At 48.1% G+C, this 15,954-nt stretch overlaps 2 protein-coding genes across 4 annotated transcripts; one reads left to right on the top strand and one right to left on the bottom strand.

Annotated features, from left to right (window-relative positions):
* Positions 1-66: 66 nt before the first annotated feature.
* On the bottom strand, positions 67-2,406 carry SERF2 (small EDRK-rich factor 2). 3 transcript variants are annotated; one of them, XM_082450171.1, is made up of 4 exons: positions 2,252-2,406; positions 1,538-1,646; positions 690-939; positions 67-335 (listed from the first exon to the last, which is right to left on the bottom strand). In XM_082450171.1, exons 1-4 carry the CDS (start codon positions 2,256-2,258, stop codon positions 297-299), a joined length of 405 nt encoding a protein of 134 aa, XP_082306297.1. In that variant the 5' UTR covers positions 2,259-2,406; the 3' UTR covers positions 67-296. The 3 variants fall into 3 exon arrangements, with proteins under 3 accessions (XP_082306297.1, XP_082306296.1, XP_082306295.1); XM_082450170.1 differs by having other exon boundaries at positions 690-916; positions 2,252-2,405; XM_082450169.1 differs by lacking the exon at positions 67-335 and having other exon boundaries at positions 583-939.
* Positions 2,407-10,798: 8,392 nt separating this feature from the next.
* On the top strand, positions 10,799-14,551 carry ELL3 (elongation factor for RNA polymerase II 3). The gene is made up of 11 exons (XM_082450155.1): positions 10,799-11,033; positions 11,283-11,318; positions 11,663-11,775; positions 11,905-12,106; positions 12,196-12,275; positions 12,411-12,486; positions 12,670-12,853; positions 12,937-12,979; positions 13,106-13,277; positions 13,823-13,867; positions 13,944-14,551. The coding sequence occupies exons 1-11, from the start codon at positions 10,902-10,904 to the stop codon at positions 14,052-14,054; spliced, it is 1,194 nt and encodes a 397-aa protein (XP_082306281.1). The 5' UTR covers positions 10,799-10,901; the 3' UTR covers positions 14,055-14,551.
* The last annotated feature ends 1,403 nt before the right edge of the window (positions 14,552-15,954 follow it).

Below are 15,954 nucleotides of genomic sequence, written 5' to 3'. Positions count from 1 at the left end.
GCCCTGGGTACAGGGATTTAAGAAGCCCAGAACCCTAGAACAAACCAGGACACAGGAAGAAAGGAGCACAGAGACTACCCTAGGTTTTAATCCTGATGTTGAGGTCAAAGGAAATGGGACGACAAAAACCACCCTCACATGAGGAATGACAGAACAGAAGAGAATGTGACCACTTGAGAGCAGCTAACCATGGGAAGTCAGTGAGCAGCGGGATCTGGGCCAACTTCCAAGCAGGCAAACAAACTGAGGAAGAATGAGGAAGAGGGGCATAAATTTAGGTCTTGCAGCCTTCCTTCTTAGGACCTCAACTCCATCCGTAGGATGATGTTCAGGGTCTGAGTGGGGGACAAAAAAAAATCACAGAAAAGAAGTCCCTAAGGCTCTTAGAGGATTTCTCTACCACATACCCAGAATACCTGTTTGTTGCAGTACAAAAAAGAATTTTTTCCTGTGATGTTTCACTTAGTCTACATATCCACATCCTTTCAGAGTCTGAAGTTCTCTCCCCTCTTGGTGGGAAAGGGCAGCCATTCCTCCGTCCCCATCCCCCCAAATCCCCAGTCAAACCAGGCGCTCAAGGAATTACAAAGCTACTTTTAATACTTTGGGGTGAGCCCCACAGGAATAAAAAACACTGGGAAGGGGTAACCCCCTCACCCCCAGGAGTGGCCCAGGGGCAGAGAGGCTACCTGAGGGGAAGGAAGCACAAAAGGGACTCGCTGCAGACTCAGGGCAAAGGGAATGCCATCGGTGCTGGGACCTGTGAGCACTACAGGAGAAAACGCGAGCGTGGTGGGACTGGCTCCAGGCACACAGGCGAAGGGCAAGAGGGTTGGACACGAAGCCACAAAGCTACTTGGGTTCCTCCTTCTTCTCGTTTGCCTTTTTCTGCTTCTGCTGCATGATCTCCGAGTCCCTGGGGGTAGAGATGATGGGGCACTGGGAGGTACCAGAGGGCAAAAAGGACAAGATGCAGGGGGATGAAGGGCACAAAGGATAAGATGGAAGTGGATGGGACAAAATTCAGCATGTGGCTGCTGTATTCCCACCCTAGGAGAACAAGAGGAAGAGAGCTGAGGCTCAAAAGGCAATCAGTCTCTATCTGGCTATTGCCCAAGGGGTCAGAAGTCTGGCCACACAGGCCCAAGGCTATTCTGCACTGAGTACCACACCCAGCAACACCAGTGAGAAGGCTGGGAGAAGGGAGAACAAATGAGCAGCAAGGAGGGCCAAAAAGTACTGAGCTGTCATAACCACTACTGCATTTGAAATGTGAAGCTCCCTGCCCTTGCCCTTAAGGTCAGACCCGGGGGCACTCAGAAATCAGACAGAGGGCAGCACCCGCCCCAGTCCCTTCCTATAAGGCTGTGAGCTAACAATTTAGAGGGTGAGAGGAATAAAACCCTAGAGGAAACAATGCACTCTGCCCCTCACGCCTAGTCCAGATGTAAGCTCTGAGCTAACTCTCTTTCCAGGTACAACCCTTGGTCTAAACCCAGGTCTCACCCCACCCCTCCCCTCCCCTCCCTGGGGCTACCTCTGCTTGCGGGCGGCAGCAGAAAGCCCGTCATCTCGGCGCTTTCCCTTAACCGAGTCGCTCTGCTTTTTCATATTCTTCTGGCGGGCGAGCTCGCGCTGGTTACCGCCTAGAGAAAGAAGATAAAAGGTGAGACGCGAGGGCCTTTCTGGCCACACACCAGCGACCCTCTACCCGCACCGGACACTCGTAGGGTCCAACACTTCATTGCCGGGGCGCCGACACCGGCCCTTTTCGGGGCCTAGGCTGCAGATTGGGCGGAGGGGGGACCTGCCACGGGGCAGGTCAAGTGGGGAGTGGACGGAGGACGGTCCTGAGGAGCCTGCTAGAAGCGTGCTTCAAATTTCGGGGCAGCATGGGGGCCCAGACAGGGGGTGGCGGTTATGTGTACACAGTCTGGGTCTCTGTGGGGGATGGGCAGGGATCTGGAATGGGGGGCTCTGGGTCTATCACAGGAGCGCAGGGTTTCTTCCCACACCGCAGAGCGTCGGGGAGGGCCTTTGCCTGACGAGGTGGGGAGGTTCTCAAGAAGTGTCTCGGTGGGCAAAGGGTCGATTTCCGGGCTCCAAGTGTGAGGGTCGCTAAACAGCGCTCCTAGAGAAAGGTCTCGTTGGGGTAGCCAAAACGAGGTCAATGCCGAGGTTCGGCAGTCGTGTTTAGGATGGAAAAGGAGAAAAGGGCAAGAGGAGGTGGGGGGGGGGTCTCAGTGCTCACGGGTCATGGCGACGGCAGCGGCTCCGGCCTGCCTCCGTTGCGTCCCCTCGTTCAGTACGACGTTGCAGGCCCCGCCCCTTTCTCGAAGCGTAACGAAGTTGTCTTTTCCTCCCCGCCCCTTCGAGCCCGGGAGCCGATTCTCATTGGACAGGAAGAAACACGTGGGGTCCGCGAGCCACGCTGGAGGTCGGGCGGATAAGGGGCGGAGGTTCGCAGGCCAAGCGCGCTGCGTGGGGCGGGGCTTTCCGAGCAAGTTGTTAGGTCGGGAGGGGAGAAAGTAGGCCAGGTCACGTGGGCAGAGTGGGGTGGGGGGAAGGGGTATGGGTGGCGATGTGGCGCTCCCGCGGGCTTGGGCACGTGACCTGGCAGAGTGCCCTCATATGGGGACGGTTTGGGACACGGACAGACTCACTCAGAGGGAACGTAGGGGGAACAGAGGGCTGGGGGTTCGTGGGGGCTGAAATGGTCCGGCCGGTGCTGTTACCAAGACTCTGGGACTAAACTTGCCCCTGTTACCTAGGATCCCCCCCCCAACCAACCACCTGTTTAGACACTTGAGTTTGCATACTATGTAAAATCGTGTACAAACGCAACTTCAGAAATCCCTTTCTAACCACATTGTTCCCCCATCCCAAACTCCTCCAGTATAGAAATTCGCATCCACATCCCATATGTCCTAGAACTTTGGTCCTGTTCATACCCCCATAGAAGCTTCAAGTATGTAGCTTGGAAGTATTGGAGGACCCCAAAATCACGGACTATGGAGTTGGATCAGGGACTAAGAGATTGGAAAATCCACATGCTACGTCCATTTCTCCCTCTGACATTTCCCCACTGTACTGTACTATCTCCACCATCTCCACTAACCACACCTCGTTTGTAATTCGTAATTGAATAGGGCGGGAAGCTTAGATTTCCCACTAAAATCGCTCTCATTCCCAGTTTCACTAATCTGTGTACAAGACTCCCCACCAGTCCCAAGGAATTCACGGGATAAAGGAGAAATGCTTAGGAAATCTCACAGGAAAGGACTGGTTGTAAATTTTAACTTCTGATTCTCTTCAGCTAGTGCCCACAGCAGAACCAAGCTGAGGCTGGCACTTAAGACTGGCTTCTTTCTCAACATAGAGCTGAGGGAAGACAATAAACCTCATTCACTACCATCCTCACAATTTTTGCCATACCCAGGTATCACTTGAACTACTACTATTTATTACTTTAAAATTTTTTACCAAGGTTGGTTTTTTTTCTTTTTTGGCTGTGCTGTGTGGCTTGTGGGGATCTCAGTTCTCCCACCAGGGATTGAACCTGGGCCTCCGCAGTGAAAACACCAAATCCTAACCACTAAACCACGAGGGAACTCCCTGTGTCAGTTTCAAATGAAGGATATAACCCAAACTTCATATTCCTTTAGTAAATTTTAAATCAGTATCACCTGCCCACAAAGAGAAAGTAACTATAAAAGGAAATACAATGGAAAGGAAATATATTATTAAATTCTACCAAAATAACATCACTGTCAAAGCTACTGAACCTGGGGCCTGCCCTCTCTTTCTCAGAGAGAGAAATTAACAAGTGTTATAGAGGTAATAAGGCATAAGTCTTCCAAACTGAAGCTTTTTCTTGACGTCATCAGAATATTGAAAAGCATTTAATTTTTATACTTTCAGTGTTACTTACTGCTATGTCTCTATACTATTAAAATTACTTATTATATCACCAGTAGCATATATCCCACCCTTTGGTACATACCAAATGTAATAGATCAACATTGGTGGCACACATAACAATGTGCAAATTCTGACTCTGCCACTTACTGGATTTGGTTTTGGACAATCATTTTTTCCATGCTTCAATTCCTTTATATGAAAAATGGGAATAATATCTACCCCTTAGTGTTGTGGAAAAGATTAATATAGATAACTTAATATAAAGGACTTGGCCCATAATAGGCACTTGGTTAATGTCCTCTGCATCTCCCTTCGGCAAGTCCTAAAACCTCCTCTTCCTTCTCCAAATTCCTCTAACTCCTGAGTAGTAGCCAGTCTCTGAAATGGCCCCTAATGATCCCTCCCTTCTGGTATTCACATCCTTGTGAAATCGTCTCCCACACTAAATCAGGGTTGGTCTATGTGACCAATAGAATATGGCAGAAGTGATGGTATATCACTTCTGATGCTAAAAGACATTGCAGCTTCTGCTTTCCTTTCTGTCTTGGATCACTGGCTCAGGGAGAGCCAGCTGCCATGTCAGGAGGAGAGGCCCATGTGGTGAAGAACTGTGGCCACTGGCCAACAGCCAGAGGGCAGAGAAAATACCTCCACTTTAACTTAGCACGAGGTTGAGAGTTAGGGACCCAAGGCTCTGAGAGAAGGAGGTGAGGCAGGATTTAGGGACCCCACATATAAAGTGAGAAGATGAGGAAACTGGACTTCAAGGGTGGGGACGGCATCTGCAGACCTATAGCAACAGACTGACCACAGTTCACAAAAAGAATTTGGACTATCTGGCTTCCTAGCCCCCAGGTTCCAATGGGTCCCCTTGCATATAGAGAGACTACAGAACCAGCCCCATGGAGAAAACTGAGCTAGCCAGGGATGAGTGAAATAGTGCAGGATGAGGAAGCAAGTTCTCTTTTGGCACCTGCTACCTCTTTATCAACTCCAGCTGCTCAGGTGGGTGAGAGAGTGGAACAACCCTGTAACCAGTTTCCTCTTATTAACTCACCCCACTCTACCCCCATGCTCAAGAGTCTATTTCCAATCCTAACAGAACCTAGGCTGGTTGCCACACCTCCCTCCAGTCTAACTTTTCCAGGAATTGCCAAAGAAATCACTCATTCTTTCAACAAATATTCATTGTGTTATGCACCAACAATGTACCAACTACTGTATTAGTCATTAGGTATACAGTGATGAACAGAACATGTATATCGCCATACTCATGGAACATATAGTGTAGAGAAGAAGAAACAGCTCTCTCGGGCCTCCCTGGTGGCGCAGTGGTTAAGAATCTGCCTGCCAATGCAGGGGACACGGGTTCAAGCCACGGTCCGGGAAGATCCCACATGCTGCGGAGTAACTAAGCCTGGGCTCCACGGCTGCTGAGCCAGCATGCCACAACTACTGAAGCCCGTGTGCCTAGAGCCCATGCTCCGCAACAAGAGAAGGCACTGCAGTGAGAAGCCCATGCAGCACAACGTAGAGTAGCAACAAAGACCCAACGCAGCCAAAAATAATAAATAAATAAAATAAATAAATTTAAGAAACAGCTCTCTCTCTATATATAATACATATATAGGTATTTCTGTGTGTGTGTGTGTATATATATATATATATATATATATATATATATGCAAATCAATTGTGATAATTGCTTTGAAAGAAACGAACAGATTTTACACAAGGATGATATTCAAAAGAGTTAACAGGGCATACAGCATAAGCACCTATCCATCAAAATAGATGTCAGTTTAATCTGAATAAGGACTATCTGTAAACAATTTTTCTACCTCTCCTGGTAAGAAATCGTACTACTGCTGGTTCTGTGAAGGGAGTATATCTGTAGACCCTAACTTTGATTAGGGAAGTGAAGCAAGTGATAACTGAGCTGAGACAAAAGGAGGATTTAGCCAGGGCAAGGGGTGGGAGGAGGCGGGGGAGAACGTTTTAGGAGAGGAAACAGCGTGTGTGAAGGCCCTAAGGTCCTGCTCCCTCAGGCCATCCCATCAGGAGCCACAAGGTTAGTGGATAGGTAACAGGCTGGATAGGTAGGTAGTAGGAGAGTCACTAATGCCTAGTGAGCATGGTATGAAACTAGGTCAGGAAGAAGGTAGGGTAGTGATATGATCTGAGTCACTACTGCTAATACCACTACTCGCTAACATTGAGCGCTTATTAAGTATATTAAGTTTACTTTTCTTATTTGGGCCTTACAATGACCTTTTGAGGTGTCATTATTCCCTTTCTACCTATTTAGAAACTTTGGCACAGGCAGGTTAAATAACTTTCCCAAGGAAGCACAGGTAATAAAGTGTGGGGCTGAAGGTTTAACCCAGTCCCTGCTCTTCAGCAGCAAGATGTAAATTTTGAAGAGATCACTCCGTGGAAGGAAAGTGGATTAGAGCAGGTAAATGGAAATGGGGAGACCAGTCAGGAGGCTATCACAGACATCCAGGATGCTAGGCCTAATTGGGTAACAGATAATTGAAATGCAGTTCAGACCAATTTGGGCAAAAGGGGGAATTTGTTGGCTTACATAACCAAACTGGGGCATGGGCTGGGGTGTGAATGACTAAAACCAATGACAGGGGGATGCCTCCCCATCTCTTTGCTTTATTTTCTCAGATCCAGATCCCTTGACATGATAGGAAATGGCCACCAATGGTCCCTGCCCTCACATATCACAGTGTGTCCAAGAGAGAGGGTCTGAGTCTCTTCCTTTAAATTTAGTTTTTAAAACCCCAGGACAGGGCTCTGATGGTTTAGGTGCCTACCTTTGTGGTGAGGAGGTGGTGTGGGGCAGGATATAATGAGAGCAGCCCCCACCAGAACCATATGGATAGTATGGGGAAGGAACAGGTTTATTAAAGGAAGGGAGTTTGTTCCCCAGAAAAGGAGGATGCTAGACAGATCAAACAAAAGATGTCCATTACATCAGGGAACAGAAGATAGCCACTTGGACCAAAATGGTGGCAGCAGAAATGGCAAAAGTGTGCAGCTTCAAAATATATTTTGAGTATTCAGTTAAAGAGGAAGATACTATTGATTTCTGGGGTCTTCATCAAATATTAAGCATACACGTATTAAGTGCCAGACCCTTCTAGGCAGTGGGTATACAGTGGTGAACAAAACTGACATGGTCTCTGACCTCATGAAGTTAACACTTTAGTGGAGGAGACTTACAATTCACAAGTAGCCAAACCAAACAGTATGAAGTTACAACTTGTGTTAAGTGTTAAAAGAAAAACAAAATTGCAAGGACAAAGAATAATGGGAGAGACCCACTTCTGTGGTGACTTTTTTTTTTTTTGGCCACGCAACGCAGCTCATGGAATCTTAGTTGCCCGACCAGGGATCAAACCCAGGCCCTTGGCAGTGATAGCATGGAGTCCTAACCACTGGACCACCAGGGAATTCCCTGTGGTGAGTTTTAAACTGAGGCCTGTAGGAAAAGTAGAAGAAGGCTCCAGCAGTGCAGTTGAATTCCAAACGTTTCTAACATCCCTCCTTTAACAAAGAAGAGCAATACAGTTTTAGGAAATTCTTTCCCTCCCTATATTCCAAGAGTGGTCCTGAATGGCTAAGTCAATCAAAGTAAACTCATCACTCTTAGCATTACTGGCTCAGGATTGCCTAAACCATGCATGATATTCACCTTGTGACAGTTATAGGTTTAGGAGTTAGCATATGACCTAAATTGGCCTTATCAGACCAAAGGGAAGGACTTTTGTTCCATTGTGGAGACAGACAGTACTCTCTCCCACTGACCTGAATAAGGATTCACATAACCCTTACTGCTTTTGGCTTCTATGACCTTGAAGGACACGCCTTAGGTTGAAGCAAAGTGAGTGGCAGGAGGAAACTTGGTCCCTGATGATGCTCTTGGGCCACTGAATACATCAACTGTAATATTTGTTCTCTCTCTGAGCTTCCTGCTATGAGAACCACCATACGTATTTGTTTTTTGTGTAAGCTGCCTTGAGTCAGATTTCTGTAACTTCTGCCAAATACATTTTAAGCAATACACAGACAATAGAAATAGCATATGCCAAGGCCCTGAGATGGGAAAAAGCTTGAATAATTAGAGAAATTACAGGGATCACATAATGAAATGATCCAGTAAAATTATCTTAAAGTGCAACCAGCCCTCTCCATGCATATTAAGCTTCTAGTCAGATTTTAGTGCCTTGCTTGTAGAGATGAGTAGATAGCTGAGGATCAGCAAGCATTGGAGAAAACACTTTTAACATAAAAATAGGCAAAAACAAAACAGAAACAGAAAATAAGGTCTTAGAGGATCAGAAACAATTCCAGAAACAAAAGAAAGTGGGAGGGGGACTATAATTAGTACCCTTAGAAATGAAGAGGATATTGAACAAAAACAGGGGAGCTATAAAAAACAAACATTCAGAGAATAATAAAGAACTCTTGGAAATTAAAAATACAATAAAAGCATTGGAAGATAAAAGCATTGGAAGATAAAAGCATTGGAAGATAAAACTTGAAGAAATAGTCAAGAAAATTGGGCAAAAAGATAGTGATGGAGAGGAAAAAATTTTTAAATTAGGCAATCAGTTCAGGAGGTCCAACATCTGTGTTATATGAGTTTCAGAATGAGAGGAAAGAATGAGAGGGGGCCCACTGAGTGCCCAGCACAAAGAATAAGAAAAGATCGATGCCACAACATACTAGAACACTGGAGTCAAAGAGAAGATCCTAAAGGTTTCTGAGATACAAAATAGGTCACATACAAAGGATGAAGAATCAGAATGACTTCAGACTTGTCAGCAGCAACACTGGAATCCCAAAGACAGTGAGTGATGTCATCAAATATCTGAAGAAAAATAACAACCAAATTTTTTTACCCAGTCAAGCTATCAATTAAGTAGAATAGAATAAAGACACAGTTTCAAAGGACTTATCTACCATGCACCCTTTCCAGGAATCTATTGGAGATGTACTCCACCAAAATGAGGGGGTAAATCAAGGAAAAAAGTAGTAGAATTCAGGAAAAAAGGGCATCCAATATAGGAGATAAGGAAATCCCCAGGCTGTTTGAAGAGAGACCCCAGGATGATAACTTTGCAGCAGGCTTAGAGAAGCAACTATTTCAGAGTGGAACAGGAGAATGAAAGGGTCTGGAGGTATATATCTAAGGAAAAAAATGGAAATTTATAAAACTGATAAGTTTTATAACTGATAAAATTGATAATATAACTGATTATATTTGAATATATGAGGAGGAAATTTCCACTTCTAGAGGAACATATTAGAATTAATTGATATAAAAAAAGAATTAATTGATAATAAGTACATACAGGGGCTTCCCTGGTGGTGCCGTGGTTAAGAATCCACCTGCCAATGCAGGGGACAAGGGTTTGAGCCCTGGTCCGGGAGGATCCCACATGCTGCGGAGCAACTGGGCCCGTGTGCCTCAACTGCTGAGCCTGCGCTCTGGAGCCCACGAGCCACAGCTGCTGAGCCTGCCTGCCGCAGCTGCTAAAGCCCGTGCGCCTAGAGCCTGTGCTCTGCAACAAGAGAAGCCACCGCAATGAGAAGCCCACGCACAGCAACGAAGAGTAGCCCCCTCTCCCCACAACTAGAGAAAGCCCATGTGAAGCAAGAAGACCCAATGCAGCCAAAAATTAACTAATTTTTTTTAAAAAGTCAAATTTAGGGAGTTCCCTGGAGGTCCAGTGGTTAGGATTTGGTGCTTTCATTGCTGTGGCCTGGGTTCAATCCCTGGTGGGGGAACTAAGATCTCAGAAGCTGCGGGGTGTGGCCAAAAAATAAAAATCAACTTTATTGAGGTATAATTTACAGACATTAAAATAGATACATTTTAAGTGTGCAATTTGATGAGTTTTGACAAATGTATAGATAATTTGATTTAGGGTGAAGGGCATTAAGGTCATCTGGGATTATGCCTGTCCAGGGATTTAGCAGAGGTATCCTAGCTAGGAAAGAGAACAACACCAGGGCTCTTGGGAGACATACCCAAACAGGGACAAGTGGAGACACCAAGGGCCGACATGAGATTGGTCCTGGGGTCTCACTGCACCAGGATCTGGACCTCCAGAATGTCTGGAAACTTCATGGCACCTCTTGGTCCTCCTGAGGGAGTGAGCCTGCTCCCTTTCACACCAGTGTCCACCAATCTCACGTGTATAGGCCAGGAAGGGAGACCTGGGACTGAGTTCTCCCTCTCCTCTGCCCTGCAACTTTCCTGCCACCAACCACGGCCCCCATCTCTGCCCATCGATGCCCATCTGCTTGCGACAGCCAAGCTTCACTGCTGCCAAAAACGGGGCCTGATTTTCTCTCCATTCATAGTTAGAAACCGGCTTCAGGTTCGCCGCAGTACGTAGGGCAGGGAAAAGCAAAAGCGCTAGGCCAGGTGTTGGCGTCGGGAATCCCCCTTCGGGTCCGCCAGCCTCCGGTCCCTTGGGGCTCTTGGCGTGATGGGCTGGGCCCGACCAGCAACCAGTCGCTGTTGCTGTCTCCCGCCCCTCTGTGTATAAAACCCTCGAGGGGTTGCAGGTTCAGCTTCACTTAGAGACCGAAACTCTCAAGTGTTCAGGTTAGGTGGAAAAACTGAGGCAGGACTGGGGACTGGTGAGAGGTCTGAAGCTGGCTGCAGACTTTCTCCCCGGAACTGGGAGAGCACCTTCCGAAAGCCCAGAAAGCGCATGCCAATCCAAGAAGAAACCGCTGGGGTCGGTGCTAACATCTGGGGGAGAGCGAAGCGCCGCCCACGCGAGCGGGAAATCCCAGAGGTGGGGCTGGCTGGGGGTGGGGCCGGGGGTGGGGTCCCGGCGGGGGGCGGAGCCTACCTGGGCTATCGGGTGTGCCAGCCTAGCCCTGCACAGCGGAGGTGGTAGTGGCCCTGGTCTGTGGCTCCCGTCCTATTTGCTCTGAACCTCGCAGCCATGGAGGGACCCCAGGAGCTTCTGAGGGGGAAGCTCCGGCTCTGCTTCACCCCCGCTGCCCGGACCAGCCTCCTGCTGCTCAGGCTCAACGACGCGGCGCTGCGGGCGCTGCAAGAGTGTCAGCGGCAACAGGTACGGCCGGCCCGGGCCCCATCCTCTCCATCCCCTACCCCTCGGGAAGTAGGGCCTCAGCCGGCGACCCTGCCGAAGGGGCCTGGGGATGGGAAGCAGCATCCTCAGTCTCCGGCCTCCCCACCTCTCCAAGTGAAGCCTGCGAGGCAGGTCCCCCCACCCCACCCCCACCCCCACCCCGGGCACCCGACGCCGGATCCGGGACGCTGCTTCACCTGCTCTTAGCTCAAGTCTGTGCTCTCCCCGCAGGTTCGGCCAGTGATTGCTTTCCAAGGCAACCGAGGGGTAAGCGCGGGCCTGGGGTGTGTGGAGGTGGAGTGCAGGGAGAACAGACATGGGCTCCAGAAAGGCACCGTCAGGGCGGGAGGCTGAGGGCAGTCAAGGTCTGAGGAAGTTTCGAGAATTGAACCCCAAATGGGGCGAGGGGCTGCTGGGTTGTGGTCCCAAGAGGCTGCGGTTGAAGAGACTGTGCCGTCTTAGCCTCCTGAGGAACTCAGGCCCAGCTGCACCTGGTGTGCTAATAAGCCCCGTGGGACCCATCTTCAGGCTTAGGCTGGCTCAGGGAGGAGTGGCATCGAGAGTAGGAGGAACTGACTTTCATAGAGCTTACGGTCTCCTTTCACCCACAGTATTTGAGGCTCCCAGGTCCTGGCTGGTCCTGCCTCTTTTCCTTCATAGTGTCTCCGTGTGGCCAGGAGGGCCCTGGTGGTGGCTTGGACCTTGTGTGCCAACATTTAGGCAGGTAAGGGGAATAGGTAGCAGGTAAGAAAGAGTTTGTGCAAAGTCTGGGAAGGGGATATCCAGAGGTGCTTCAAAGTTCTCCACCTTCCTGTTTTTTGTTTGTTTTTTGTTTTAAACCACCTCTTTCCAGATCTGGGCCTAACCGCCTCCACTGCCTGGGTCCACTCAGGGAGCGCCTCACTATTTGGGCAGCCATGGATTCTATCCTAGCCCCATCTTCAGTTCAGGGTCACAACCTGACTGAAGATGCCAGAGACCATGAGAGCTGGCAGAACATGGGAGACTATTCTGCAGGAGACACAATTTCACAGCCACAGATGGCACTAGAAGAGGTAAGGCCAGAAACTGCAGGGAGTTGGGATAAGGTGGGGCAAAGCCTGAAGCCTAGGGAGCCATGTGCCCCTACCACTTTCCCTGCCAGGTGCCAGATCCACTGGCAAGCAGCCAAGAACAGTCACTCCCAGGATCCTTGAGGGAACACATGGCGAAGTGGGAAGTGAGGTACTTGGGGGCAGGGTGGGACTAATCTGGGAAGCCCTGGTATTGTCTCCTCTAATCTCCACCCTAAATGCTGTAAAAAGGGATCTAGCCCTACCCTTGGCTTCTTCTCTCCCATTCCGTCTTCAAATATCCTAGGAACCAGAGCCATCTTCCAAACAGAGAGCCTGATCAGGTACTGCCTTCCTCTGCTCGCCAGAAACACGTGGACAAGGTAAGTTGTAATAGCAAGGGTTTTTCAAAGAGAGTTGTGTCCAATGAGGCTAAAATTTAAAAATTGGGACCTTATCATTTTCATGGTCCCAGAGCTCATTATATGGAAGTAATTTTTAAGAGAAGGACAGAATAGGAGGCTTCTGGCTTACTGTTCATGTGACCGAGACATTTTCTCCAACAGAAACGTCCAGCACCTGCAGCTACTGTAAAACTAAAAGAAAAGAGGCTCAGATCTTTGTCTCTAGCTCCAAGTCCCCTACAAGGGCTGCCTAGTCAGGAGCTACAGGAGGGAGAAGATTGGGAGCAAGAAGATAAAGATGAAGACATTAGCCCCAGGCTGGTGCACAGTCCCTCAGTTCAAGCAGGTGAGTTAATGGGAGGAGGGTGAAACTGCCATAGTGGGGGAAAAATAGCCTATCATCACCTTCATGTCTTGCTTCCTTCCTAGACTCTGAATCCCCAAGCCCTGAAGAGGTACCAGATTACCTCATGTGAGTCCCCTGCCATTTCCAATTTTATCAAGCCTTGTGCATATGAGATATTAAGGTAAACTTCCTGGGAGCTGGAAGCTTTGGGGGGCAATGATATTGAAGGTGACAATACTCTGCTCCTGGCAGGCAATACAGGGCCATCCACAGCGCAGAACAGCACCATGATTACAAGCAGGACTTTGAGACAGATTATGCTGAATACCGCACCCTGCATGCCCGTGTTGGGGCTGCAAGCCAAAGGTTCAGAGAGCTGGGAGCAGAGATGAAGAGCGCTCAGCGAGGAACTCCAGAACACAAGGTAAGGGCTGGATGGGCCCAGGCTGGCTCCTGAGCTCTACTGGCCGTAAACTCCTGGCTAACTGCCCATAATCCTGTTTGTTCAACGACCAACGTGACAAGCAAGCCAGTTTTTTTTTTAAATTATTTATTTATTTATTTATATTTATTTTTGGCTGTGTTGGGTCTTCGTTTCTGTGCAAGGGCTTTCTCTAGTTGCGGCAAGCGGGGACCACTCTTCATCGCGGTGCGCGGGCCTCTCACTGTCGCGGCCTCTCTTGTTGCGGAGCACAAGCTCCAGATGCGCAAGCTCAGTAGTTGTGGCTCACAGGCCTAGTTGCTCTGCAGCATGTGGGATTTTCCCAGACCAGGGCTCGAACCCGTGTTTCCTGCATTGGCAGGCAGATTCTCAACCACTGCGCCACCAGGGAAGCCCAGCAAGCCAGTTTTGAGGGAAAAATTAGTCTGTATAATTTGGTAGAATAAGAAGGGAAGTTCCTTCACTCCCTAAGAGAACTGGAGCTTTTTTCTTAAGGTTGAACTTGGTGCTAACATTTTCTGTTTCAGATGCTGGAAGAAAAGATAGTCCAGGAATATAAAAAGTTCAGGAAGGTAAGACCAGGCCTGGGAATGGTAGCAAAAAGGCAGAATTGACTTTTTTTTTGACATGGATGCTTTTTCTCTGCAGCGGTACCCAGGTTACAGGGAAGAAAAGCGCCGCTGTGAGTACCTGCATCAGAAATTGTCCCACATTAAAGGTCTCATCCTGGAGTTTGAGGAAAAGAACAGGGGCAGCTGAAGATGACAGAGGGCTCTTTACCCTCTGCCCAGTATGCTATGAAGGAACAAAGCAGCTATTAACTAGAATACAACTGTCTGCTCTTCTTATTGCTGAGTCCATGGTGGGAAGTAGGAGAGCTGCTCTAGGTTCTTAAAGTTTGGTTTTCATATTGCCATATTTAAATTTTTAGGGCATGGGCACAGTGCCAAGACTCCACAGCTGTGCCCAGGAGACTAGGAAAAGTAGCAGAGACTTGGCTTCTCCACCTTTAGTTCAGCCAAGTTATTTTTAAATCCTGAGAAATGATACCATTTCCAGGACAAGATACCTTGAGAACATCAGAATTTACTTGGTAGTGTCCCTTAAGAAACAATGAAAACTTTTGGTAACAGAACTAAAGGAACTTGTAATACAACTGGATATAATGGGAAAGGGCTTGGGTGTTACCCATGTACTGAAAGTGAGTTCTTTTACAAACATGGCTAAAAAATTAAAACTGATTGCTTCTGTGTCAAGTTTGTTTTCCTTGAATCCTCTTACCCATGGCTGTGTATATGAACCAGTTCTGGGGCTCCCTAAAAAATCAGATCCCCAGATCCCAGCCCAGGTCTTATGAATTAGAATCTCCAAGATTATGGTTAGGCATCTTTACTTTTTCAAAGCACTATGGATGACCCTGATATATATTTTGCTATGAGGCTCTATCAAATCTTGTAATTCAGTGGTCCCCAACCTTTTCGGCACCAGGGACCGGTTTCATGGAAGACAATTTTTCCACATGCTGGGGCGAGGGGGCGGCGGTGGTTCAGGCGGTAATGCAGGCGATGGGGAGCAGCAGATGAAGCTTCGTTCACTCACCCGCCGCTCACCTCCTGCTGTGCGGCCCGGTTCCTAACAGGCCACGGACTGGCCCAGGGGTTGGGGACCCCTGTTGAAATTGGTAACTAGAGGATACAGTAGGAATAGAGCTCTCCTTTTCCAAACATGGAGGTTGAGGATCACCTGCAACTGGGGCTCCTATCTGGAATTATCCAGTAACTGAAAACTATAACTGTGGATAGGATTTGGATTGACCCACAAAAAGGAAGAGGGAAATGGTTCAGTTCGTTTGAACCAAAGATCACACCAGTCGTATCCTTTTCGTTCCTCACTGTTGCATAAGAAGTGGATGTTTCACTCACAACAAGGAATGATACTGCCTTTCCCAGTTCCGCTGGAGAAGGAAGTTAATGACCACACCCTGAGCTTTGGGGGAGAGAGCTGTACCCGGCAGTGTCAGCAATTCTTGAAACAACTTGGATGGAACCCCAACCTGATGCCACACCCACACAGGGCATTTCTGGGCAGAGAATAGCCCTTAGGAGATATAAACATGCTCAGCTGCATGGCAAGGATAAACAGCAATCCATCCTTAGGGCATGGGCAGGCCAGAAACAGCCCAACAAGAAAGGTCCCTCACCTGTTCTAATCATCAGGCTAGGGTCCTGAGCAATAAACACGTGAGGATAGATAGAGATGAAATCTGGAAAGGAATTACAGGTGATAACTGTGGACCCAGTACAGTACAGCTGTATTGACCATTATGGCAGTCACTAGCCCTACATGTGACTGTTTAATGAAAATTTAAAATATGGTTTCTAGCTACATTTCTAATGCTCAATAGCTACAGGTATTGGGCAATAAAGATTATAGAACATTTATATCATAGCAGAAAGTTCTACTGGACAGTGCTGGTCTAGAGAACCTCTGCTTCCCCACCTCGTGGAGAAAAGACAGTATAAAGGGGGCGCATTTATTGTCACTGTTCCAAATGTACAAAAAAAATTAGAAAATAACCCCCACCTCAATTCCCCCCCCCCCAACATTCCTTCCAACACAAATAATTTTTCCCAAAACCACAAACATAAACTGGTTCTGG

This window comes from Balaenoptera physalus, assembly GCF_965194825.1.
Source record: "Balaenoptera physalus genome assembly, chromosome: 2".
NCBI classification, from domain to species: Eukaryota; Metazoa; Chordata; class Mammalia; order Artiodactyla; family Balaenopteridae; genus Balaenoptera; species Balaenoptera physalus.
This window is presented reverse-complemented; position numbering and strand designations above follow the sequence as displayed.